General features: G+C 50.1%; 2 protein-coding genes across 13 annotated transcripts in view; one reads left to right on the top strand and one right to left on the bottom strand.

The window, feature by feature from the left end:
• The window catches only part of PKD1 (polycystin 1, transient receptor potential channel interacting), a 53987-nt gene extending 51686 nt beyond the window's left edge, over positions 1-2301 (top strand). Inside the window, exons 45-47 of the mRNA XM_025208257.1 lie at positions 106-257; positions 412-726; positions 1016-2301. Coding sequence (XP_025064042.1) covers positions 106-257; positions 412-726; positions 1016-1600 — 1052 coding nt within the window. The 3' untranslated portion in view covers positions 1601-2301. The remainder of the gene's footprint in view (positions 1-105; positions 258-411; positions 727-1015) is intronic.
• A 70-nt stretch (positions 2302-2371) lies between these two features.
• TSC2 (TSC complex subunit 2) overlaps positions 2372-25561 on the bottom strand; it is a 40147-nt gene continuing 16957 nt past the window's right edge. For 2 of the 12 annotated variants that reach the window (XM_025208244.1, XM_025208246.1), the window contains exons 24-40: positions 23724-23855; positions 21713-21877; positions 20988-21140; positions 20718-20830; positions 20020-20241; positions 19016-19231; positions 17404-17472; positions 15191-15351; positions 14368-14858; positions 13479-13554; positions 12483-12569; positions 11776-11962; positions 10495-10634; positions 10185-10263; positions 9237-9328; positions 8878-8976; positions 2372-8518 (exon numbers count right to left, since the gene is read on the bottom strand). In XM_025208244.1, coding sequence (XP_025064029.1) covers positions 8351-8518; positions 8878-8976; positions 9237-9328; positions 10185-10263; positions 10495-10634; positions 11776-11962; positions 12483-12569; positions 13479-13554; positions 14368-14858; positions 15191-15351; positions 17404-17472; positions 19016-19231; positions 20020-20241; positions 20718-20830; positions 20988-21140; positions 21713-21877; positions 23724-23855 — 2650 coding nt within the window. In that variant the 3' untranslated portion in view covers positions 2372-8350. The remainder of the gene's footprint in view (positions 8519-8877; positions 8977-9236; positions 9329-10184; positions 10264-10494; positions 10635-11775; positions 11963-12482; positions 12570-13478; positions 13555-14367; positions 14859-15190; positions 15352-17403; positions 17473-19015; positions 19232-20019; positions 20242-20717; positions 20831-20987; positions 21141-21712; positions 21878-23723; positions 23856-25561) is intronic. The other 10 variants (XM_025208245.1, XM_025208253.1, XM_025208249.1 and 7 more) reach the window with 6 other exon arrangements.

The raw sequence follows: 25561 nt of genomic DNA, 5'->3' as shown, positions 1-25561 counted from the left end.
GGCTCGGTCCGGCAACGGGCACGTCCTGCTGTCGTGACATTGGTGACAGAAGTGGCAGCAGAATCCCAGAGCGGGGACGTGCAAGGTGGCGTACGAACCGCGCTCCTCTTGCTCGCCCGCAGGCCGCCCAGCAGCTGCGCTTCGTGCGCCAGTGGTCCGTGTTTGGCAAGACGCTGCAGAAGTCCGCGAAGGAGCTGGCCGCAGCGGGGCTGGCGTTTGGCATCCTCGCCCTGGCGTACGCTCAGCTCGGCTTCCTGGTAAGCATCCTCGGTGAGGACAGGAGGCGCCCCAAAGCCAGGCGCTCCTGGTCCCCCACTGGCATCCTCAGCCAGGGTCCTGGAAGGCAGGTGCCTCCAGGCCGACCCCCAGGGACAGCCCCCATCTCACTGCTCGCCGCCCGTTCCCTCGCAGCTCTTCTCCTCCTGCTCCGAGTCCTTCCGCAGCTTCGGCAGCAGCCTCCTGCTTCTCTTCGCCCTGGTCCGGGGCAGCGCGACCCTGCGTCCCAGCCCGCCCGAGCCCTCGGGCTGGTACGGCTTGTTCTGCGCCAGCTACGTGGTGCTGGAGCTGTGGGTGGTGCTGCGGCTCTTCGCCGCCGTGCTCCTCCACCGCTACCGGGAGATGCACTTCGAGCTGTACCGGCCGGCCTTCGAGCCGCAGGACTACGAGATGGTGGAGCTCTTCGTCCGCAGGCTCAAGATGTGGATGGGCTTCAGCAAAGCCAAGGAAGTGAGTGCGGCTCGCCCGGGCTCCCCTTCCCCCTGCGGGCACGGTGCGAGGGCGCTCGGGGTTTTCTGGGGGGGGGGCTGGGGCAGGCCTGGAGATGGCCGGCTCCTCTCTGCGGGGTTGCCCAGCCTGGGATTTAGCACATAGGACCGCTTGCCACCAGGACAAGGGCACGTGACCCTCCGCTGGGCTGGCCAGGGTCCCAGGTAGCACCCACCCCCCAGCTCCGTCCCCGGTGCGGGGAGGCGAGGGTCCGCACGGGCCGGCTGCAACCCCCCGCTTTCCCTTCCAGTTCCGACACAAGGTGCGATTCGAGGGGATGGAGCCGTTGCCCTCGCGCTCCTCCAGCGACTCCAAGTCCTTCCGGGGCCCGACCCCCAGCGCCGCCTCAGACAGCTCCCGGGCCTCCACCTCCTCCAGCCAGCTGGATGGGCTCAGCCTGGTGCTGAGCGCCAGGGACAGCCTGGAGGTGGACGCCGACCTCCGGCGCCTCCTCTCCCTCTTTGAGATGCTGCTGGCCCAGTTCGACCGCGTGAACCAGGTGACGGAGGATGTGTACCGCATTGAGCACCAGCTGGAGGGCACGCAGAGCCACCGGGCCAGGACGCGGCGCCTGCGCGGGACCCAGGCTGTCCCGTGCGCCCCGGGCTGCGGCGGGCTGGAGCAGGGCGAGAACGCCTCGGACGTGGATTTCCCGCTGCCCTCCCGATCCCCCGGCGCCCCGCAGGACGGCCCGGGCGCCGTGCCCAGCCGGCTCGTTCGAGCCAGCCGGGGCATCGGCGTGGCGTCCCCGCACAAAGGCTACGGCACCCTGGCGCCAGCCGTGAAGAAGAGGCCCCTCCGGGCAAAGAACAAGGTCCACCCCAGCGTGAAGTAACGGGACCACGCAGCATCGCCGAGGGGACACGTCACGGTGCTGCCTGGTGGAGGGCAGGGAGATCCTCGTGGCGTGGAGAGCCGCCAGCGTTTGGGGTCCGAGCCGGGACCCTCGGGAGACCGGCACCGTAGGGGAGCCTAATGCGCCCTGCCTGAGCTCAGCGCCAGCTTGCAGCGCGAGGATCGGGGCACGCGGGTACTGCCTCGGGGCATCGTCCAGCCAGGCAGCTTCGAGCACGTGGTTTCCTGCTTCCCGAGCGACGGCGTCCTCGGGGATCGTCCTCAGCGGGTCCCGTCTTCGCCCAGATGCGGCGCGAGCAGCCGCGAGGCTCTCGCTTCGTTGCAGCCGGCACTAAGCGGAGCGGAGAAGAGCTCCGATTCGGATGGTATCAACCCAAAAGCACAGGTTTCCGAACCGCAAACAAAGCGTGTGGATTCAACCCGAGGCAGGCTGATTATTTTTAAGATGCTTTACCAAGAATTGGTGCCAGGGCCGGCTCCAGGGGACTTCCCGTTCTCAACTGGCTGTGCCAAAGTGGGGCGAGGAGCCGCGCTCCCTGCTACCTTTAAGCATTTGTTGTTGTTTTGGGTTTGTTTGGTTTTTTTTACTGACTTCTGGATTTCCCCGACCAGACACACAGTGGAGGAAAGCTACCAGTTTCCAAGAGGATATTTAATCCCACTTTATATGCATAGACAGTATTTAACACCAGCATCATCACTTAACTTCCAGTATCGGCTGAATTTATCCTCCAGAAATTCATATTATTTGTATTTAATGACATTTGATATAAAAAAAAAAAAAAAAAAGGGAGAGAGGAAAAAAAAAAAAAGCTGAATTCCAACAAAATCCGCATTAAGCTGCCGCCCATGGAAACCAGCCCGTTGTGGAGGTGGTAACGGCACCAGCTCAACCAGGGGACTCGTTCGATCAGTCCCTTAGCGAGACGGGTACCGGAGCGCTGGCTTCGCTGCGGTCCCCCTGCCCCGCCGGCGTCCCCCGCGCCCGGCGGCTGGGCTTGGGGGGGCGCGTTGCGTCGATGGCTTGGTTTGGTCGTTGAAGGAATGTATTGACATAAGTATATGTATTTTTTCGGTTTACTTTTTCGTATGTACTGCCCAGCACTTTAAACAATGCTTTCCTTGGCTGACGACACACGCGACCTTAACAAGAACGGGATAATATATCACGAAAGCAGTATTTTTTTTTTAAATCGTAAGCTGAACGAGCAAACGGTGATGTGAACGCAGCCCTCTCCCCTCCGCCCCGCAGCTGAAACAACCTCTGCCCGGGACTGGGTGCCAGCGAGCCAAGCCCAGACCCTCCCTTAGCAAGGAGGCCAAGAGGCTCCATTCAGCAACCAGAAGCGCGAGGGGAAGGCAGGAGCTCCTCTCCGGTGGAAAGCAAGCACAATTTGCTTGACCGTCTGCCTCCGTCTGAGACGGGATGACGGTCGGGCTCCCTGCTCCGACTCTCTCCCACCCCTCCAGCTTAAACCGCAGGCCGCGGCGTAGAGTAGCAGCTGGGCTCTGCTTCCTACGTCGTGCAGGCAGCTCACGGCCCCTTCTCCTACCAGGACCAGGCAACACCCATGTGTCGGTCCCGGCCAGCCCCATCCTTCCCCCAAATTCTTCCCAGCTGCGCCAAGTGGTGCAGAACATCAGCAAACCTTCCCTGGCAGAGACCACCCCCCGGCCTGCGTTCACGTCCCCGCTGCTCTTTGGCCTTATGTATTATTGTAAGTAATTTATACGGGGTTTTTAAATGTATATATTTTTGTATGTTTGCTATATTTTCATAGCATCGGTACCGTGTTTGAAACCTGTAGATAGGAGACAGAACACTATTGTCAGAGTTATTTAAAGGATGTATGAAGTGCTTCTTCCGGGAATGTTCGTTGTATATAAAGTATTAGGTGTCCGAGCGCGTGGGGTGCGCGTGCTCTCGGCCACGCCAGGCTCAGGCCAGTCCGGCACTAGGTCCGACCCTACAGCTGGAGCCGAGGGGCGGTGGGATCTCACGATGCACTTAGCTGGTCTCTTCCCCGTACCCCGCTTGATGCTCCCGAAATGCACCGGTGCTCTACAGGAGCCCTGGGAAACGAAAGGCCGATCGCAGCGGGGGCCGTTCTCGATGGTACAGGTGGTGCCTTGGACTCGGCCGCATCTCGCTTCTCCAGCTACATCTCTTGGGACGCCGGTGGATCACGCCAGAGCTCCCCCACCCAGAGGAGGAGAACACCCGCAGCAGGGGAATTGCACGCTCCTTTCCAGCCAAGCACTTTTAGGGGCTAGAGAGAGGGGCTTCCCTCCCAGGACACTTCCAGAGCAGTTTGCTCTTATCACCTCTTTGCACTTTATTCTCAGTAACCAGCTCCTGACGCTTTGTGCTTCATGCCGGGTGTCCGATGCCTTGCAGGTCAAGGCACAGCCATCGGGGGACACCCAGGCTCTCTCTTCCCTTGCTCTGTTCTTCCCTCTCCGCAGACACACAAACCCAGCAAGCGTGGGTGTTCATGAGCAGCCAAGCCCTGAAGTTTGTCCTTGTTGCGCAGATAGCAGGATCCAGCAAGAGGTTTTGGAAGGCGCCGGCGGGGGGCAAGCCTCAGTGTTATGACGAGGATGAGGGTGGCTATCTTTAGCCAAAAGGCTATGTTGATTTAATGTGAAGTATGGACGTAGGTAGAGCGCAGACAGGAGGAAGTGGAAATAGTTGCCACAGGCTCTCTTCGCAGAGCCGATGGTAGAAGTGACATCCTCGGGACGTCCGAGATGGCAGGTGGAGAGGGACAGAGGCCAGCTGGAAAGGCAGGGTGGGAGCATGTCACGGGCAGGAGAGGCACAAGCCAGGCTGTGGATCCTCACAGTGCGTCCCACAGAGGCTGGGTGGCTTCCAAGCAGGGTTTCACTACTTGTCACGCTAGAGCCCAACTGCATCAGCTCCAGGACTCCTTACAACGGCCCCAACCTGATGCTGCAAGTGAAGGACGCAAGCGTGACGTATCCTCTTGCTTCTACTGCAACCCTTCAACCCCTCTGGGCCCTGCAAGCTCTTGGTTACACCCCCCACCCCCAACCTCTGCCAGCTGGACCACCCCTCTTCCCACTGGGAAGGTAGCGAGGCTGGAAGATAGTGGGTTTGGGAAACACGATGGTTAAAGCCAGGCCTGTCTCCCCCATTGCTAACGGTAACGTGTGCAGCCCAGAGGCCACCGCTTGGAAAGGCCAAGCCGGACGGGATGCAGTGACAGCCACCCTCGCTGCTTGTAAATATTCGTGGCCACTATGGCACCAGGACGGCTGACACCACTTACCCGCCAAACGGGGCAACACTTAGGGAGGGATCCCACCCCTGCACAGGGAATGGGTCTGTCTGGGCTGGCCAAATACAACGGCACGGTTGTATCAAGATGGTGTAGAGGGCAGGGATTTACACTTGAGAGTTAAAAGTAGTACAGTAAGGTGAATAACGAGTCTCAGAAATGAAGGCCTGTCAGCCAGCAGTATCACCAAGATTACAGGGACCGGGTGCCACGGCAGACTGTCCCATGTGCTTGCTAACGGCCCATCTCACGGAAGCTGCGAGTTAAAAAGCAAAATTAAGACGCTTTCTTCAAGGCTCAGCCTCTCAAGGCTCATTACAATAGGTTACCCCCCCCCGCAAAGCCTTGAATGGGGTCATTTAAATGGAAGTTATTAGCGTGGTCACTCTAGGGAGCAGAAAGTCCCATAGGTCAGAGGCCGTGGTGAACTGAAAGCCAGAGGAATTAGCATGTCCTTTCATAAGCTAATACAGGTGACTGAAGAGTTCGAGCCAGGATGCTGCCAAATGCAGAGAGTCAGGGATTTGTCCTTTCTCCAAGTTCGGAAGTAAAGGGAGCTTGTTAGCAAGCGTGCTCTGTAGGCGTGCGTGCATGAGTGTGTGTGTGTGTGTGTGTGTGTGTGTGTGTGTGTGTCTTGGTGTGCAGGGGCTGCCAAGTGCTTCTAACTGAAGAGGAGCACAGATGGGATAAGACAACTGCTCTGCTTGCCTTCGAGCAGCATCTACAGAGCAGCTCTAGAGCCCACCAGTCACTTCAGCAAACGCCAGATGCTTCAGCGAGGGCCTGTGCGCCCGGCGGGTCAGTCCTACAGCTTCCAAAGCCATCCTAGTTCTCATAGCAACACTTAATTAATTGTACAAAGCCATCAGCCACATGCTCACAGACAAGGTCCTCCAAGTGCCACAACTAAGGCACCTAATACCCGAGAACTGAGCTTAGCTGAAGCCTGAACTATTAGTCACGAAATCACATTCCTTGTCAGCAGCAATAAAAACTTGACTTGTATCCCGAACCGATACATACTCTTGAATGTATATTTTGTGCTATAGTCACCAAAAGATGGTTTCTTATTTATTGCCTTAAGTCTCACAATGATGCAACAGTATCAAGCTGCTTAATAAAGAACCCTATCAGCTAGTTAAGGAGGGTGGGAATGGGATGGGAAATTTATATAATGCTTTTTTTTTTTTTTTTTAGCATTGGATAGTCTGGACCAAGACATCCGGTGTTGCCTTCTGGTCACTGTTACGTTTTGCGAACAAAAAATATCTTATTTTGTAACTGTGGGAATGTTTCTTACAGGTGACAAAGTCCAATAAAAAAAATAATTGTGGACTGCTAAGCAATCGTTCTCCTGTGCTTTTGTGAGCCGTCGGCATCCCCCTCAAGCAGCCAGGGTCTAAGGCACGACTGCCTGAAAGATGCGTGCAAAAGGCTCTGCTTTAGGACGACCCTGTATTCAACGTGTCTGTCCAGTAAGCGCCTCTAACACTAATGCAGAACGTGTCCCAGATAAAAACGGGATGACGGACACCTGCTTGCAGCGGAGTTTGCTTGACACGGGGGTTAGAAACAAAGGCCACGTGACTCCACGCGTGTTATTTGAAGTTGTGGCATGTGCTTAAAGGCCACTGCACATTTTAACATCGCCTCTAGGTCACCATTCAAGTCGGGCCCCTTGCACACCACTTCAGAGAAAGAAGTCGATGTTTCCACAACGGCCTGCCTCTCGCAGCTGACAAGAGGCGCCAAACTAGACTGTTTCGGCCTAGTGATCCCTCCCCGTAAGGGGTGGGCTGCCCATGATTGTGCCCTGCTGTTGTCTACTGTTCTTTGTGCCAACTTCCCACGTGTTTTGTTAGGCCTACCCCACGGGTCCAAGAGCAAGAAGAGGGAACTGCATCGCGTTGCTGACAAAGCAGCTGACTGATCCGATGCAAGAAGCCGCCCGTGCGCCGAGCCCAGTCTCCATACAAACACCTTTATTTCGTTTACGAGCTACACCCACTCGGAACAGGACCCACGCGAGAGGCACCGAACAATCCTGGATTGCCTGGTAGCTCCCCTCCTCTTCCTCCTTCCCTACCTCTCAAGCAACTCCAACATAGCTAGGTTGACCTTCGGTACCATTTACCAGTCTCTGGAAGCTATTCAGTCATTCAGTTCACTAGCAAAAAGCACGAGCCGGTCACAGTATACAGTTTCTCCCATGACTGTAATGTAGTGTCTGATGCCCTTCTCTTACCACAGGAAGGACAACCCAATTCCAGGCCTTTCTTGCGCACATCTGCGTTAGAAAGCTCCTTACAAAACATCCCAGCTGCTGGGTTCCAGCTGAGAGGCTGTGGCTGTGCGAGACGCCCAATAGGAAAAGCTTGTATGAAAGCCATGCAGTTAGCAGGCCTGAGGAAGCCACGGACTGGAGGAAGGGCTCGAGGTGAGGGTATATCAGAAAGCAATTCAGCGTCTTCTGTGCACAGCCAGTCCCCTCGTCAGAAAGTACCTTCCAACTGGATGGGCAAAAGAGGGACAAGTTATTCCCCTGCTTTCTTGCTCCATCCTCGGTCGCCAGTCCATCGGAGGCTTCATCACTGAATCGACTAGGAGCAGCATTCGGCCTCTGGTTAGTTCACGATTTGTAACATGAGCTCAAATCATCTGTTGAATCCCGGGTTAAAATGGAGTCTTTGTGATGCTCCAGTCTGTTCAGAGCGAGCGATTTCAGCTTTACTCGCCTCTCAAGGCCATATCTCATTATGGTTTGTGAAGAGACAAACAGACAGGTCTCCCTGGAAACTTAAGATTTGTTTTTCTTCTTCAACTGGTAATGTGTGAAACCAAATGACCCTACTCGGTTTGAGCCAGGGTAGAGCAAGTCTGAGAATGGATGCCACTCTCTTGAGTGCTAAGGGGCCTCCATGCAGGGAGAGGGGCAGCAAGATCTCTAGCACTGAAAGTCTGTGCTTGCAACACCCAGTCCATCGTGTCCTGTTTTTAAACTAGACGCATTTTCTGCATGCTCTGACCATGTGATGAACAGAGGACAGCGTCCTGCCTTGATGCTTTGCCACTCTTCAGTTTAGAAAACTGGTTCTGAAGCATCCCAGGGAAAAGAGCCCTTGCAAGAAAGCTGCTATCAGAGAGGTCTCCAGACACAGGAAGATGAAATGTCTGGCCTCAGTCCTTTCCAGCATGGGCAGCCGGGGTAGAAAATCCTTATCATATTTGATGGTGGGCAAGACAAAATGATGGCATATGTAAATCCAAGTCACATGGCACAGGTCATCACTAGCTCACACACTAAAGCAACACGGGCACACCTAGCTGGCCAAGTCCTGGCGGTCTCCCTGGGCAGCAGTCTGTTAGCATGTGGGGTGAAGAGGGTCCATCACCTCAAGTGCCAGACAGCTGACACGGATCAGATGGGGTTACACAAACTCTGTGAAGTCATCCACGGAGGAAATCAGCCTCTTCCGCTGCCCCGTTTCATAGGTCGGCGGTGGATCCTGCGGCACATGGGGAGGGGGCTTGGCAGGAGCAGAAGGATGTATCTGCAGAGGGAAGCCGGGTGCCTGGTACTGTGTTTCTTCGCGTAGCTAAAGACAGGTAAAGGGAACAAGTCAAAGACGCCTTGACAAACTCCCCTTCCTCGTTTCCATTCACACTGGGCATGTTAACAGACCCAGCTCATATCATTGCCATTTCGATTTCAATACTGCCAGCCCGGCACGATCCTGCCAGGTGGTAGCCAATGAAAACAGAGGGCTCTGTAGTGGCCTGGAGGTATGACCCCTCTTGTCACACTTGCTAGACTTTAGTCCTGCGTTTTGGAAGCGTACCCACCCCACCGTCACTCTCAAGATTCAGAGGGGAGTTCTCCCCCGATGCCTAACTGCAACTATCCATGTTACACATGCAATATTGTATGGACAGAAAGGTATAAAGCTTGCATTACCCGGTGTCTCAGTCTCTTGATATGACGGAGCCTAGCAATCCATTTTGACGGGTAGGTGTCTGTAGGGTTGGATCTGCTATGGTGGACCTGGGAAGCCATCTGATTGAAAGAGAAATTTCAGAGCGTGCAGTGACCACGGCAAGAAACTTCAGAGCTTGTTTCTAGAGAGCAGTTTACCAGTCCTGCAAATTCAACCTGATTTCTAAAGTTCAGATGCTAAAAATCTGATTTACTTGGTTATTCGAGAGAAATAACCATCTGATTAAATTCCTTCACCCAACTATATTAATCTCCTTGTGGGAGATGACAACTGATCCTAGGAAAGGCAATGGCCCTTGGAGAAGCCAGGCAGTACTCACGTTGGCATGCAGGGCCATCTGGCGTGCTACGAACGGCAGGTTCTTATCCGAGATGATCTTAGCCACGCTTGTGTCCACGAGCCCTTCCATATCTACCGTTCAAGGGGAAAGATTTTCACCTCTTGTGAAAGAAAGGTTAAAAAGGCAGAACAGGACAGAACTGGCTGGTATCCTCTCTTCAGAGGGTGGGTTAAATTTAACCTCAGGAGGATTTTCAGATCTTAGAGAATCAGAGTTGTGGGGGGAAGTGGAGAACATTTCCCTCTCCCATCCACTTGTCTCCAAAAAGGTCCTCAGAAAGCATCACACCTTTTATTCTACAGTGCCCACAGTATACTGGCTCCCAAAGCTGGCTGCTCCCCATACAAGCCTTTTCCAGAGATCCTACCCAGTCAATCACCCCCCGAAGCAGAGGCGGGGGCAGAACATTTCCCAGTGGCGTTGCTTCAAAGCAAGAGGTTTTATTAGCAAAGTCCACTGGTGAGAGGGGAGTGAGAGGTACAGCTGGAGAGCAGTCGTGGTGGGGGATCTGGGCGAGAGAGAGGAAATTCCAGAAATCCTACGTGCACCTTTTTAATTGGAATGACAACACCCTAGCGACTCCTCCGACGGACGCTCAGAAAAGCACTGGTGACCCCTCAGGTGCCTCTCCAGCTGCCCACAGCCATGTATTGCACTGCTGGGAGGAAACTGGAGGACAACCTGCCGGGATGGTGGCCCCTTGAAAGTGTCCTGAGGCATCCTGCACACCCGCTGGCCACCCAGCCATTCCCTTAATGAGGAGATGTCCCTGTAGGGAAGCCACAGGGCATGGGGCTTAAGGCTTTAGAGAATTCCTCTTAAGTTTTATTCACCCGAGACATTTAAGGCCATTCTCACGAGGTGAAGGAAGTTGCTGGGCCCAGGGGCATAAATACACTTTAAAACAGACGTCAAAACCCACCCTACCTTTCCGACACTGGAGCGTCACTAGGTTACAATCGTAGTCCAGCGGCGTGATGATAACATGCACAAAGTTGAACTGGCCCTAGCGAGGAAACAGTAAAAAGATCTTCAAAACAGAAGCAGAGATGAGACCACAGGCTTATTTTTAATGGCAGCCAGTATTGAATGCACCAGGGTCAACTCCCTGGTGTGACCGAATACCCCGGGTATTCAGCGATCCCCATTCACAGCCTAAGCAAGATTGATTTAGAAAAGACTCGAGGTCTTACAAATAGCGCGACAGCTGTTTCTAAGCAGACCCCAGGTTTCCTACCTTGATGGTTCCCAGTTTAAAATCTTCCCCTGAGTCGTTGTAAATGATGGAAACAAAATCGTTCCCAAGGTGCCTCTTCTTGTCGCAGCGATATTTATCCAAATCCTTTGTGGGCATCAAAGTAGCGATGTGAAAAATGGCTGAAAACCAAGCAAACAACAGGTTGGAACAGAAAACAGCTTTACTGGAGATACTCCACGTAGACACCGAGACGGGAGGGATCTCCATGGGCTCTGTGGTAGTAATACTCAATGTACTTGTCTAACCATCAAAAGTGACATCAGGGCTGTCACAATGAAGAAATCTGCTTGCTCCCTGAATACGTTTGTTCAGGTTTTTAACAGCCAGATGCTCCTGGCTCCCATTCTACCTGCTTTACCACGCAAAGGGGCATGTCTAAGTGACGCTTCAGCCAATTCTCCAACGAGCAACCTGAACGAAACTCCGCAGCGCTCTGTCTACTCCAGGTGTTTCCAAGGGCCAAAACAGCCCTCTATGATCCTGGTATCAGGGAAGTGGGCTCACTAGTTCCTGAGCAATCTGACTCACCCCAATACACATCAGGGATGAATGTGAAGAGTTCTACTAAAGACAGGGTAAAACTGGCAACTGGGCAAGGGGTAAGTGATGGGAAAATGTTTTGGGGCAGTCTGAGTGGCCACAACAGCACCAGGAAAGGGAATTGGCTTTTTCAGGGAAAAGTTAAACGCCTTAAACATATGGTCTTTCACTGCAGGGGGTGCATGGTGCTGTGGCACACTTGGTCACAATATACCACATAGTTGTCTGAATATACCTCTCGAAAGGCTTTGATGCGTTCAGAATTCTTCAAGCTCATCCCTATAAAACAACATTTGGTTTGGGGGAATACAACAGCCCATGAAAATACAACAGGTTTGACAGAAAGAGAGAGAAAACCAGGTCTAATTTCCAATAGGGCCGTCTATTTCTAGAGTATGTAGCAGGATATTTTTGCCCAAACACGCCTCAGTCCTTCCTGCATACCAGTATAAAACGTTGATTCATAGATTCACAGATGTTAGGGTCGGAAGGGACCTCAATAGATCATTGAGTCCGACCCCCTGCATAGGCTGGAAAGAGGGCTGGGGTTAGAACAACTTGATGGGCAGAACAACTTGCAAACAAAACCCAAAGAAAACCTTCTTTACCAGTTCTTAAAAGAAGGGATGTGATATAGGCAGGAGAGCAGCTCTGCTAACTTCTCGTGTGTTAAAGCATCCTTCCTGCACCAAGAAACACATAAACCTCAAGAAGCCTTACCTTGCATAATGTCATCATGCCAGCAGTAAGTGAACTGCCCGTCCTCCCCGCACACATCCAGACCACCAAGGTAAATTTTATCAGGCTGGCAGTCTTTGAGCTCAATGAGCTTCCCTAAGCCCGTCAGGAACTCCGTGTATCTGTAGGAGCCGTGTTCATTCGACAGAATGGCAATTTCATTGTTGGTCTAGGAGAGAACGGGAAGTTTCATGAGGATGTTAGATCACTCCTTCACCCTCTTGATGCTTAAGTGATTCACTTGGCCTACGAGTGCTTTGAACGTGCCCCAAAAGTGGCAAGCAGAGCATAAGCAGTGACTCTACCCGGGGAGAACAAGAGCTACTTAAGACTCCAAAACATTAACAGGTTTTGGGCTGGGGAAGCCTGGCAGATTCTAGAGCTGCAGGAAAGAAGTACCTCTGCTGTTAAGCATCACCCAAAAAGAGAATATTCTCTCTTTGCTACTAAACAGCAAAGACCCACAAACTAAGTGAAATGGAAGCAGAAGTCCTGCACCAGCATTAAAGGAAACCTCGTGGTTCATGGCACTTTGCCACAGCCTGTGCACTGCTGCGTAATCTGGGAAAGCAAAGAACAAAATGGAGCCACTTTAAGACGGGCAGAAACCCCCAAGTTCCAGTGATGTTGCTGGATTCTCATTAAACTGGTGCAAACTGGTTTATGCATTTGCACATATGAAGACTTACCTGTCCTTCTCCAACATACAGCACTGCGATCTTGTGGGTATCATAAGAAGGGATTTGATCTAGGAGCTGCACTGATCTCTCAAATGTCTAGAAAGAAGAAAGGGTAACTTGTAATTTCTTTGACTGTCACTGATACACAAACCCACTATACGCCTTGATATTATTAATGGGGGCACAGAAGGGAATTGGTGAGGTTTTATTCACCAAGGCGCCCCCGGGGGTTACAAGAAATAACGGCCACAAGCTAGCAGAGAGCAGATTTAGACTAGACATTAGGAAGAACTTCTTCACAGTTAGTGGCCAAGGTCTGGAACGGGCTCCCAAGGGAGGTGGTGCTCTCCCCTACCCTGGGGGTCTTCAAGAGGAGGTTAGATAGGCATCTAGCTGGGGTCATCTAGACCCAGCACTCTTTCCTGCCCAGGGCAGGGGGTCAGACTCGATGATCTATTCAGGTCCCTTCCGACCCTAGCATCTATGAATCTATGAAACTGAGCAAGAGATTACTGAGGAATAAGTGTCCTCGAGATTGGGAAACCTACTCCCCAGGCCATTTTCTCCTTGAAGGAAGGATATCACAGCCCAAAGCTGTAGTTGCCATTGGACCCATTGCTGCTCCCCCCACAACATTTACTGACCTGCACAATTCATTACCATTGAGTTTTCTCTTAAACAGGGATAGTGCCCGCTGGCCTCTGCCAGTCATCCCCTAAACTGACAATTTTTTTAGTGACCTTCTCCAATATATTTTGCCCAATTTCATCCTGTGCTTCTAACACCAATGCAACAATTTGTCTGCTTGCTGAGAAGCTAAAGAATGTGGGTAACAAGCCACAGCTTTGGAGACTAAACATACTGCTTGGCCCCTATTGGCTCCAGGAGTGGAAAAAGCAGGATCTCATCTCTTTGGCAGTTCATTAGTGAAGTAAGGGTGTCAATTAGTGATGCTTCAAGTGTTAACATTAAGAACACACACCATGATAATAAAACCTTACCCACCTCATTTGGCAACAGAAGGGGCTTGTTGGACTCATCTCCGAAGAACGGGGAGTGATACAACTGCAAAAACACAAAGCTGAAAAAGAGAAATGAAATCCAGTTACCTTAAAAATAAAGCCCGTGTCAATCGGGGGGCACGCAATCGCATTTTCAGAGGGGGGTGGAGACAAAGAGCCAGCCAAGCACAACTGTGCAGCAAGGTCACCGTCAGTATTTGACCCAGCTACAGTTTCTGCCGAGCCACAGGCCGTAAGAGGGTCATTTTGCTCAGTGGTGACAGAGGACAGACTACCGGTCCTTGCAGCAGACAGAGGGACAGGAATCCAATGCTGCAGTGTGGTTGTGCATTCACTTCCAAACCAGAAGAGGAATGAGGCCTCTTACCCCAGGCTCTGCTGAATATTTCACAAATTAAACATGGCCCCACCCAAGTATCTTCTGAATTAATGCTTTGGGCTGCTACCAAGCCTTCAGGCTCAAAAATGCAACAAGTCTAAGTTTGCTTTTCACTAGTTGTGCTGTGTAACGTTGCATGTGTCAGTCCCCTTGGACAACAGGACTGGGCGGCAAGACTGGGCGGCAGTCAGTGCCCTTTCCTACATCCCCACTATTGGAAATACACTTACATGGTGGGTTCCAAACCGGAGGAATGGGTTTTCTTTGGTCCACAGTTCAGGTGGTGGGTATTAAACCATGGATTGCATTACAAAAATCAAGTCACACCTACCTATTCAGCTTTGGTCTTGTAAACCCTCCAATACCTATATGTTGGATTTAAACAAGTCTAACTCTGCTTCCAATAATCACAGCCCTGTGACGTTACTTAAAAAGAAAGAAGTTAAAAAGAGGCTCCTTGTATTTCCAGCTGTAGACATATCCACCCACCCACCTTGGGTTTATTCCAGGTACTTTCTCTGCATTGGAGGCAGCTGTTCTGCTCTTGAAGGCATCTCTCTCGATCCTTTTTCCCCTCTTGGAGGGGGCTGAATCGGAGATGGTGTACCCTCTGGGGCGGTAGCCACTGGGCGAGCGAGGAGAAGCGGAAGACATGCTGGCTGTGCCGGTCATTTTAGCATCCTCCCCCTGGCTCAACCAGCTTCCAAGTCCTTCTCCTTCCAAGTTCTCAGACTGAGATTTCGACTTCACTTCCGTGCTCAGCTTTCCGATTCCTTCTCTGCCATTCGCATCTCTGAGGACTTCCTGCAGTGTTTGAAGTTCGGGGGAAGAACTGGATTTGCTGAGCGGCTGCGAAGGCTGAAAGGAAAGCTCCTCCAGAGCCCTGCCATCTTCTGAATGGATGACCCTTCCAATGGGAATCCCAACAGGAACCAAGTCATCAGATCTCAGGGATTTCTCTTCCTGACTAGACGTCGAGGAGGACTTAAAGGAAAAGCCAAAAAAAAAGAAAAAAGCAGGGGTCTGAGGAGCAACTCAACCATGAAAAGTCATGAGAAGCCACGCATGAGACACTGCACCAGACGGGGAGCTAGTCACCACCCAAACCCACTACCACTCAAACACAGGCAGATAGGAGAACATTTGCCTTTACTACTACCGATGTTCATGCAAGCAGGACAACTTATGGACCCTCTATCCACGCAACCCGTGTAAACGTTTCCATTGTCAGCTGGCCACCAAGAGCGCAACTGGTGGCTCTTTACAAGGGACGTGTACAGCTCGGGAGGTCCTTCTCCACGCGGGGATGTGCTTACCCTGCTGTACGGTTCTTTGGGTTTACCAAACTTCTCCTCGCTCAGGGACGGCTCCGAGGATGTGGCCTCAAAGTCTTCAATCTCCTGAGACTCTGTTGGGGAATCGGTCTCTTTTAACTCCATCTCCGACGGGCTCCCCTCTTCCAAAACCACGGCTGATTCTACCGAGACACAAACAGAGTAACTGAGGCATGTAGAGAGGAGCGGTATGGCGGGACCCCATCCTTTCCTCAGAAGTACCAGCCTTTTCCCTCCTAGGATCGTAACTGAAGGCCATATTGGAAGCGTGGGATCTCCCTGATCACAGAGTGCAGACTTTAACGTCCCAGGTTCCTCATTACAGGTTTTCCTTTTGCATAGAATAATCTGTTGACTTACCCTCATGCCAAAGGGCTGGGCTACTTCGGTCAGACCAGGGGGAGTGGTGTCAGATTGTTAACAATGAACAAGTAGTGGATAAATAATGGAGAAAATGGGTCCTTAGGCATCTTACCACTCAGCTGTCAGGACAGAGAGTAATTACAGAGATGCAAGGAAGTGCAAAGTTAGCTTTGAAGTAAATAGGCAATGAAAACAAATTCTATGCAAGTAGCAAAAGAATAAGCCTTGTATATGGCAAATGTCCCTGTACGTTATGTTGGCTTAAGAGGAGATTAAAATGACTAGAGGCTATTCCCTTGCATTTTTGGCATCTTTCCTAATATTCCTCAGGAGAAGTTAACCAGTATAGCCCAAGTTGCACCTAATCCAAATTCTGCAGCAACACTAGGACAATCTGCATGTGGTATCTGATCAGACAAATTGTTAATGAGATCAGGCTGACACAAAACCACTTGGAGACCCTGTGCATGACGAAGAGAGGTTATTGGGACGGGTAACCAAGTGTCTACAATACTCAGCTACCGTGAACACAGGAGTGAGTATGACTGAAGACTTCTGTTGGCCTTTTTTTTTGTCCTGAGGAAAAGGCTGAAGTACAGGAGGCTTCCCGTTATGTACACATAGAATTGGAAGACCAATCTGAAAGGCTAAGATTTGTTTTCCAAAGTGAAATTTAAAGAAATAAAATTAGCACACACACAAAATAATAATTAAAAAAAAAAAATCAGCAAAAAATCACTAAAGCAGCCTTCCCTGGATTGATTTCAGCTCACGGGGCCAAAAGTTATTTCAAAGAAGCAATTAAGAGTTAGCACTGCGCACACATACCTTCTAAAAACGTGCTGATCTGGTTAGCTGTCCAAGCCAGAACACACCTGCACATACTCAGTGCTTTCAACTTCCCTACTTCTAACATTACCGTCAATTTTACTGGCGTTTTTAAATAATTTGAGCGCTCACTAATTACACCGTAGGTGGAAGCGGAGTAATCTGAGTACAGAAGAGAAGTGCAGAAGAGTCTTGTATGGCAGCATCTGCGTGTCATTTTAATAGCATCGTGCCAACATAGCAATTGAGAACAGCTACTGCTCAACACCAGATTTTTCAAACGAAGGAATGGAAGTGGAAGGGAAGTTCGCTCACTCAATTAAATCATAAAAGCACTGCACTTTAGCAATGCAATGCAAATGCTGTGCTTATGAGTGTGCATTTTATTTGCATCTAGTTTGTTTAGAAAATAGATGTTGCCATAGCAAGTGGGAAAAGATATGGACACTGCTATTGAGCCTACAGAAAGCTACCATTTATCATGGTTCTCTTTGAAAGTTTCTATTTTTATTTTCAAAACTTGCACCCAGCAACTACGCTGTAGTATCAAGACAGCCGTACACTTCAGATTAGCTTCGTAGGGCCAGCACTAGCCGGCTCTCAGTAGGCTGAGCAATGCTGGCTTGCTTTTACATTTAGTTGCAAAAACAGCATTCCAGGTGACACTCACAGAAGTGGGAGCTTTCTACACTAACAGGACATCATCCCAATTGCAAGACTGAGCTGAGAAGTCAGGGAATTCAGATCTTTTTGTGTGCCCCTCTATAGTCTAAGCCCCATGAGTCATGACCCATCCAAAAAGTTGCATTCAAGTTACTTGCAAATGTCGTATCTGGCTTGGACTTCTTCATGCTAGTCAAGATCCCATTCGTTGAGTATAATGAGACCAGGTACAAACAGGAAACATGGAAGGGGTGATGAGGTATGAGGGACACGGTTGCTATGAATCAGAGGTGTTCTTCTATGGCAATAACTTTGTTTTCCTTAAAGAGAGATAAATATACCTGCCCAGGATATGCTCCTGTGCAACTTGCCTTGACAACTGGACGGGTACATGGAAGAGAAAGAGGCCACTGCAAAGGGAAATCAAGTGAGCCACTACATCAGAAGGAAGGAGAGACTACATATGAAACAAATTAAAAAGCACAGAGATAACCGTAACCAAGAGCCTATTTAAAAAATAATTAAATAAAATGAAAAGGAAAGAACAAGCTGGGATAGTATCACTAAGTGTAAAAAGGGAAGCTTTTAGGGTACAGGAACTAGTCAACACATACAGGGAGGCATAAATACATTCAAACAATGCAGACTCAACTTGCTCTCTTGGAAGAAAGGAGACTGTCCTTTAAAAAAAAAAAAAAAAAAATTCTGAAAGAAGGATCATCTCTAGCAGCGCAAACCAGAAATGGGTCCACTCTCCCTACCCTACACACACACGGCAGAGGGTCATTTTTTAAGCATTTAAAGCATTTAAAACACAGCAGAATAATTAAGAATGCGCACGAGATTTAGCCTCCAAAAAGACAGGAATATCGTGCGCACCGGCATCATCATCTCAGCTTCCCGCACTGATTCTGACAAACTGAGTTGTCAGCTTAATGTGGACATAGCTGAAATAATTTGCTGTACATCCAAAACCCCAGGAGAGCTCCGATTCAGACTTAGCAGCTTTTTTAGCGTTTCTAAAGAGATCAGGTCGGAGTCTAGGGAAACGCAAGAACCTGTGCCAACTCTACAGCCACAAACAAGCCACTGAACCAAATAAAGAATGTTCAAAACAGTTCTCTGCTGAATTCTGCATTTTGCCCTCCAGCTTAACTGCCTGAATTTGTGTACTCAGTGACTTGGAAAGGATAATATTAGACACTGTCTGAAAGGTCTCAGTGTAGAGGGAGACTTTTTTTAATGGAGCGAATCTGAAAGCGAGCATTTTTAACTGGGTTTCCAGGCAGTCTACTCTTCAGTTAATATGAGCGTAGGGTTTCACCACCGCTATCATCAGTTCTGCTTCACAGGTGTTCGAGCTGAGCGTCCTACACTGCTTCTGGCAGTGTGTTGACTGGATCTGCTCTGAGCTGGGCGCACACACATGATGTAAGATGTCACCAGCCTTTCGGATTTAGGGCTCGATGTCTTCCGGGCAAAGAAAAGTTCTAATTAACCCTGTTTAAAAGCCCATAACCAGAAGCTTAAGTCTGTAAAACCCAGGACTGAAGATCCAGCAGCAGTGAACATACCCACAAGCACAAAGAAGCGAGCTCTGCAACAACCTCAAACCACTGATAGACAGAAGCATGGATGGGTCGGGGCCATTTCACATGGGACGAGTTTAGCTTCAGGTCACTCAAACAGCTTCGTCTGAGATGCCAAGGGTGGGGAAGGAAAGAAGCCATCTTTTCCATGGTTCTTTAGATGTGATGAGTGAAAATGCTCTCCCTGGCTCTAATGTGATGCAAAGAACTGCCTTTGTCCCTTCACCCCCCTGCCCTTGCTGCTTTATACCTTATGCTGCTACATTTGGAGCCTGGGCAGTAGTAGCTCATGACTGACACCTTAGTGTCACCTCACAACAGGATACAAGCTACTGGGGACACATTGGGACTGGCCACCTCTCACCTGTATTGGAGCGCTGCAGAAGGGATGGTTTGGTTGTGCCGGTGGCCAGGCTGGAGGAAGGGACCGAGAGGGACTTGTAGAGAGCAGTCTCCCGGTGCTCCTTGAAGCGCTCGGCAGCCATGAGCGCGTTGGACAGCTCTTGCAGCGGCATGTTGTTGATGTCTGACGAGAAGGGGCTGAGAGGGTTTTCCAGGCTCATGAGCCAGCTCGTGTTACCTGGAGGGGATGGAAGAGGGAGATTCTCGCTCCAGGAAGCTCTGCTGACTGGACACTGCCCTGGGATGGAGGCTGTGCAGTCGAAGGGTCCCCTCCTGACCAGCTGGCTCAGCTAATTTCACATTTTAAACAAGAGCCAGTCCCCAGCACCCTATGATCCTTCACCTTGTACCCCAAAGCTCTTCAGCACTGCTGCCTACAGCTCAGCAAAGCAGACTCCCAGAAGGTTTCCGAGTGCTGAGTGGGAGGACACAAGGTCATTTTAAATCACTCTCTCTCAAAGCAGCCTCCAGCTGAAGCGTGCAAGTCCTGCTTCAGCACACACTTTGGAAAGTGCATGTGTTCAGAAGCTTAACTTCTGTGCGCATTAACGCCCTGACTATCCTGCCCCAAACAGCAGCCACTTGCAGCGTTGGTGCTCCGGCTACGAGCCTTGTTTGCCCTCTAAACTGAGGGGCTGGAAATAGATTTGTAGGAAGGCACCCAGCATAGGTTTGAGCTAGAAGCACCACACTGAAGCGATGGCTGAGTGCCCACGTGGTGTCCCAGGCTGTCAGTGCAGTAGCATTTCTTTTCCATTAATAAGGACTCGTTTCACTCTTCCCACCCAGAGCCCTTGTGACTTGGTATCATTAAAAAGTGTGATTTCTGGGACTCGGGTGACAAATTAAAAACTTAGGAGCAGAGACAGCCAGGAAGAGATCCTTTCCCACTTTCCCACCTGGGTATTCTTATACAGACCCCAATTCCTTAGCACGTCACACCCAGAAGGCCCCTGGATTAGATACCTGTGGGTCTCCGCACGAGGATTTCTGCCCAGCCCTGCGTCAGCAGCGGGACGTACGCAGCCAGGCTCGCCTTCTCTTTCTGCAGAGGAGTCTGGGCAGCAGAAGCAGCCTTCTCTGTTCGAGCAGCAGAAGCCGGAGGGTTCTGTAAGCCCTGGGGCACAGAACTGCTGGGGAAATGGGAGCCGGACGTCTCCAGGGCACCGACACGCAAGGCATGGCCACCTGGCGGGAGGAAAGATGGGGGAAGGTGAAGAAAGGGAGTCCCTGGAGCCCAGTTCAGAGGCACTAAATTCAGGAAACAAAGAGTTTTCTGTACTGCTGCAGCAACTTTGCTCCACTTGCCTCAAACTCTAGTGAGCCGCATCTGCCAAATGTTTCTTTTGAGCCAGGAGCTGGTTAATACAGGTGGCTCCTACCACAGGTTCTCACCCTACAAACAACTGCTGAAGCTATTTGGAGGGAGAGACTAGCCAGGAGAGCCTAGTAGTTGTGGATACCAGCAAGAGCTGCTGCAACTCCACTGATTTCAGTAGGAGTTGAAACACCCCACACTCTTTAAGGACCCTGGCCTTATCTGAGATCACACCACTCCACCTCTTTCCGTTGCTTGGTATTTAGGCTTCAGCTCCAGCATAGAGGCCAGCCATGCCCTGCAGCAACTGGGCTTTAGAGAGAGAAAAAATGGCAGGAACGCTTACCAGACATGGACCGGACTCTGTTGCGAGAGCCTCTGCACACCTGCTGGCCAGCCTGAGACTCCAGCTTTGCCGGGGCTTCTTTCGTTTGTCTCACTTGCAGAACAGGGTCTGAGCTAATGGGGGAGAAAACAAGAGGCTGGTACTGAGGAGGGAACACTTCAGACTAGACAGACGCAAGCGCGCGCGCGCTAATAAAGGAAATGAGTAGCTTCAATGCTGTTTCTACACAATGGTATCACACAGGTCTGTAAAAACAGGAGCAAGGCTTACCTTGACTCTGGACTGCTCTGAAGCTCTCCAGAGTCCAGGCCCAGAAGAGACCGTGTCCCTGTTCCAACACTCGTCGTGATAGTCACAAGCTTGTTCCCAACCAGCCAGGTCTTCGTCCTTCCTCCAGCCAGCAGGAACTCCCCCACAGGAGACCTAAAAGTACAGCCGAAGGTGAGTCCCACATGACCCGGAGCTTTGGGAGGTGTTCAGGGAAGGAAAAAAAACAAAACTGGTTGGGATCATGGAAGAAAAAACCTGTTCCTTCCATGATGCTTCCGGTGATGCTTTGTTTCCATAAAGAGCCCTACGGCCAAAGCGGTAAAGTAGCAGAACGAAGGATGCACAGGCTCTACCACCAACTACTTCGAGGGCTTCTAGGCAGGATGGAAACTCACTCCTGGCCTCAACGCAGTTGAGTATTGTGCAAGGAAGCTTTTAATCCCTGCCACACTCCTCCTTTTGGGAGGCAGAGGTAACTGAGAAACTCAGAGCATGAGACTTGCCTGGCTGCTGATTTCTGTATGAAAAGCTCAAGCCTGTATGAAACAATCCAAGCATTTCCCCGTCACCAAACTTCATGCTCAATCAACACATACCCTAGCCAGAAGCGACAGCTTAAGAACACGGGCGATTGCCCGTGCTCACAAGAGCCAGAGATTTTCTGTCGACTTGGTGAAACCTCTCAACACAAGAGCATCCAAACACCACACGCAACCGACTCTCACCTCTTGGGCACCGCGGTGAAGTTTGAAAAGACATATCGGGCCATCATATCCAGACAGGTCTCGGTGAGCTCCAGGTGGAGATTTTTTAAGTTGTCATCTGCCTGAGCCATTGAATTTTCATCTGCAGAGCCCAGGCTCGAACTAGTGATGGATGTCTGGATCCGGCTGATGGAAGGACATTTGAAGAGTGTCAAGAAATGCCGCAGAAGGGGCATCGTGCTACCTGTCACCCCATCAACGGCAAGCTGCAGAAGAAGCTGCGATACATGCATGCCCCTGAATAGAGCTGCTCCCCAATACGAATCAAACCCAAAGGGTGTTAAAATAATTTTTAGGTCACCTCAATATTGGGCAGTCACTGCATGGAGCAGCTGTCACCCCAGAATTTACTGTTTTTCCTTGAGAGACAGGGAGGCATGTATACATTTTTGATTAGCCTAGACTTCAGGAGGGATGCGAGAAAGACTAGGCATATAGCATTGATTTTAACTAAAGGGGGAAGAATAAATCAAAGAATCAGAGTATGCAAAATCTAGCTGAACCACCAGCAAAAAAAATTGCACTCTGCACTGAACATTAGTACCTTGATACAAACCGATTCTGCCTTCAATTAACTGGGTCTTAGCAATGCAATTTTAAAAATGATTGGAATAGCCAGTTGGGTTATAAAATTGTTGTAAGGAATTATTCCATTATAATCACTTAGAAAGGTCTGGCTGCATCTCAGCTTGGTTTCTATTAAGCACTGATTTCTCTGGCATCGCTAGACAGTAAGTTATCCGAATGCTGTGTTAGTGTAAATTAACACATAAACGCAAGATGAGTGTGCCATGTCAAACTAATAGGAATGTTCACTTTTGAACGCACCAAAAGGGTACGTTCACAATGCAGACATCTCGCTGCCGCTTCCTCTAGCAGAGACGCGGTCACAACAGAAATGCCTGCAGTGTAGCTCCAGCAAAAGGACAAAGCCTGTTTCCTATTGCCTGTCAAGAACATCTTCACGCTGAGACTTCCAGCTACCATGCTCCTCGCTAGCCGTTTAACAGTCAAAGGAAAGTTGGACACAGGCTTAAAAACAGTAAGCCTTTTTATCTGCTGTGGCCATGTCTACACCTGCAATTAATGCAGCTTAATAAACTCCGGCGCAATTTGAGCTGGAGTAAACTAATCCCAACATCACCATCTACACATGCGTATAAGCACAGTAATTTACTCCACCACTGGATAGTACCTGTGTCTGATGGGACTATCCTACGCCAGAGTGAATTCATCTACTGCGCCCTAATTGCAGCTCACATGTAGACAGTGACACTTTACTGTGCAGTAAATTAATCTACTGCGCAGTAAAGCACACGTGTAGACATGCCCAGTATGGCCAAATCAAGCTTTCTTCCAAACTATTTTCCTTTGATGTGCAAACAATAGCTTGGTAACGGCTGTGCTGTCCGGCCCTTCATGGCTTTGTCGCTCAAGGTGCCAGACTGGAGATCAATTAATGCTTTCACGGCAGGTTACTTTATACCAACAGACTTCTATCCTGCCATCTACACCTCAAGAGCTGGCTCCACTTTGAGGCCACAAACTATTCCTTTTGCCTTGTGGGGAAGGCTTGCACCCAATTCTAGACTTCACTAAGGCTTGCACAGCTTTGCCGGCAGAACTCCAGCGTGTGTGTGTTCCTATGCAGTGTCCCTAGGGCCTGAACCTGCACAGAATGCAACTTTTTCCACACCGAATCCCAGGACCTTTGCATTTCAAGAGGAGTTTCCATTGATAAAGCACCATCAAAACATAGCGTAGGGCAATACAAGAATGCAATAAACTGGCATTGGAAAAGCTTCATGGGTGTCCCATGGCTTGCCAAGGCCTCGAGGGTGATAGGAGCCGATCTGTACTTCCTGAAGAGCAGTCATGCAAGGATCCCGGCATGCAGCCCACCCTGCCTCCACCCTGCCAGATTTCCAAGTGCCGATTGGCGCTTGGATTCTCCCCCTTCAGGCGTCACTACCTGCGGACCACATGTTCAGACACACTGATGCTGCGGGACCGGAAGGCATCAACTGCAGAGGGTTCTTTCAGCTCTTTCACAGGAGGAGAGTTATTCAAGCCTTGCTTTGCATTTTTGGCTATTCTTAAACTACTAGATGGAGAAGCACCAAGCCCCGAAAGAGGTGTAATGGCACAGGTCACAGGAAGGGAGGAAATCATTGTAGGGATGAAAGTTGAAAGGTCACAGGTCACAGAGTCAGTATGGGGGAGTCCCGCAGGGTGATGTGAAAACAAAACAATATGCCAAAAAAAAAAAAAAAAAAAAAAGGGAAAAAAATTAAAAAATACCAGGCAAAGTCGAGAGCACAAAAACACAATTTGCAAACGAGATTGTAATAAATGCTACAAAACAAAAGAGATCAGTGCAAGGATGGGTTGTCACGGGCAGTTGGAATACTACATGGCCTGGGTTGGGATGACGTGGGTCTGCCTTCAGATTTGGTGCTAGGATTTCTCTGGTCTGAGCTGGGCTGGTTCAGTGTCCTCCTGAATCCCCTATACCAGCTCTTCGCTCAAAATCCTGAAACATGCTATAAACACTGAGACTCAATATACCCCTTTTGAGATGGCTACCCGGACACCATGCCAGAGAGTTAAGCAACTTCCTCAAGGTTACACTGAGCCAGTGACTAACCCCAGGACTCTCGCCAGTCATTTGCAGGGTCCAGAATAATTTTTTTCTCCAATACGCAACTGGCTAAATGTCGTGGGGATTTGGGGGTCTTCTGCTGAAGACTCAGATTGGCCACGTGACCCTTCGAAGGGTGGGTCAGAGCTCTAGCGTAGCACAGGAAACCTGTTTTCCAGAAACCTGCTCATACGCTGAGGCTCAAAGTGATCACTAAGTTCTGAGCTAAAAAATACTTACTCCCCAGGTCAAACTGGCAGGGACCATGGAAGTTTCTTTAGTCTCCCGAGGACTACAATGCTTTATATTCATAAAGGGGCATCCGGATGAAACCTAATGGCTTGTGCTATACATCGAGTCAAACCCCCTGGACATTTCTTGCCTTGAAACCCTATGACAACTGGAAACTGAGCTCTGATTAACCAGGAGACCACATTTCTGTGTCAATCGGATAGAGACAGAGGCACTCGTTTCAAACGATCCGTCTCTCCCTCATATCTGACTACAGACATGAAGAACAATGTTCCTTCCCCCAAAATGCTTAGTACTCTGAACACAACCATACCCATGGACCCAGCAATGCAAACCCTTATTCATAGGAATAGAGCCGCTGACAAGCACTCCTTCCATCGATAAGGTCTGGCAGGGATTTCATACGACTAATTCTTCCCAGTGACTGTCAGATTCAATTACATTAACAACGGTGGCCCCTTCAGATTTAGTAGTATTCCAACCTAATGAATTTAAATTAGCTTTGGGAAAAAGCAAAACAGTTGGACTGAAACTGCAAATGAGAGATGATGATTGGCAAAGGCGTCTACTCCAAATTTAAAAACCACACAAACGAGAAGAGGAGATGGGACAGAGGAGAGAATTAACTCGCAAACATAAAACAGGGTTTTCAGCTATTGCATTAAGGCGGGGATAGGGTTTCTTTGCTGCAAGATCCATATACAGCAAAAGCATAGGATCCCCTCCCCCAGAGTTTAAATGCCACTAGGTGCTTTTTGGAGAGAAATGCTAAAGCCAACTAACTGAACTGAGTACAGAGGCCAAAGCAGAAACCTTACTTGAGAAATACTGCGACCCCTGAACAATATTGTCCCTTCCTTGTCTCAGAGAAGCACCTGCAGAGATCAGCGACTGCTTCAAACTACACTAAACACTTC

The sequence above is a fragment of the Alligator sinensis genome, unplaced genomic scaffold, assembly GCF_000455745.1.
Source record: "Alligator sinensis unplaced genomic scaffold, ASM45574v1 scaffold1164_1, whole genome shotgun sequence".
In the NCBI taxonomy this organism is placed as follows: Eukaryota; Metazoa; Chordata; order Crocodylia; family Alligatoridae; genus Alligator; species Alligator sinensis.
The sequence above is the reverse complement of the archived record's forward strand: the minus strand, read 5'-3'. Positions and strand labels throughout refer to the sequence as shown.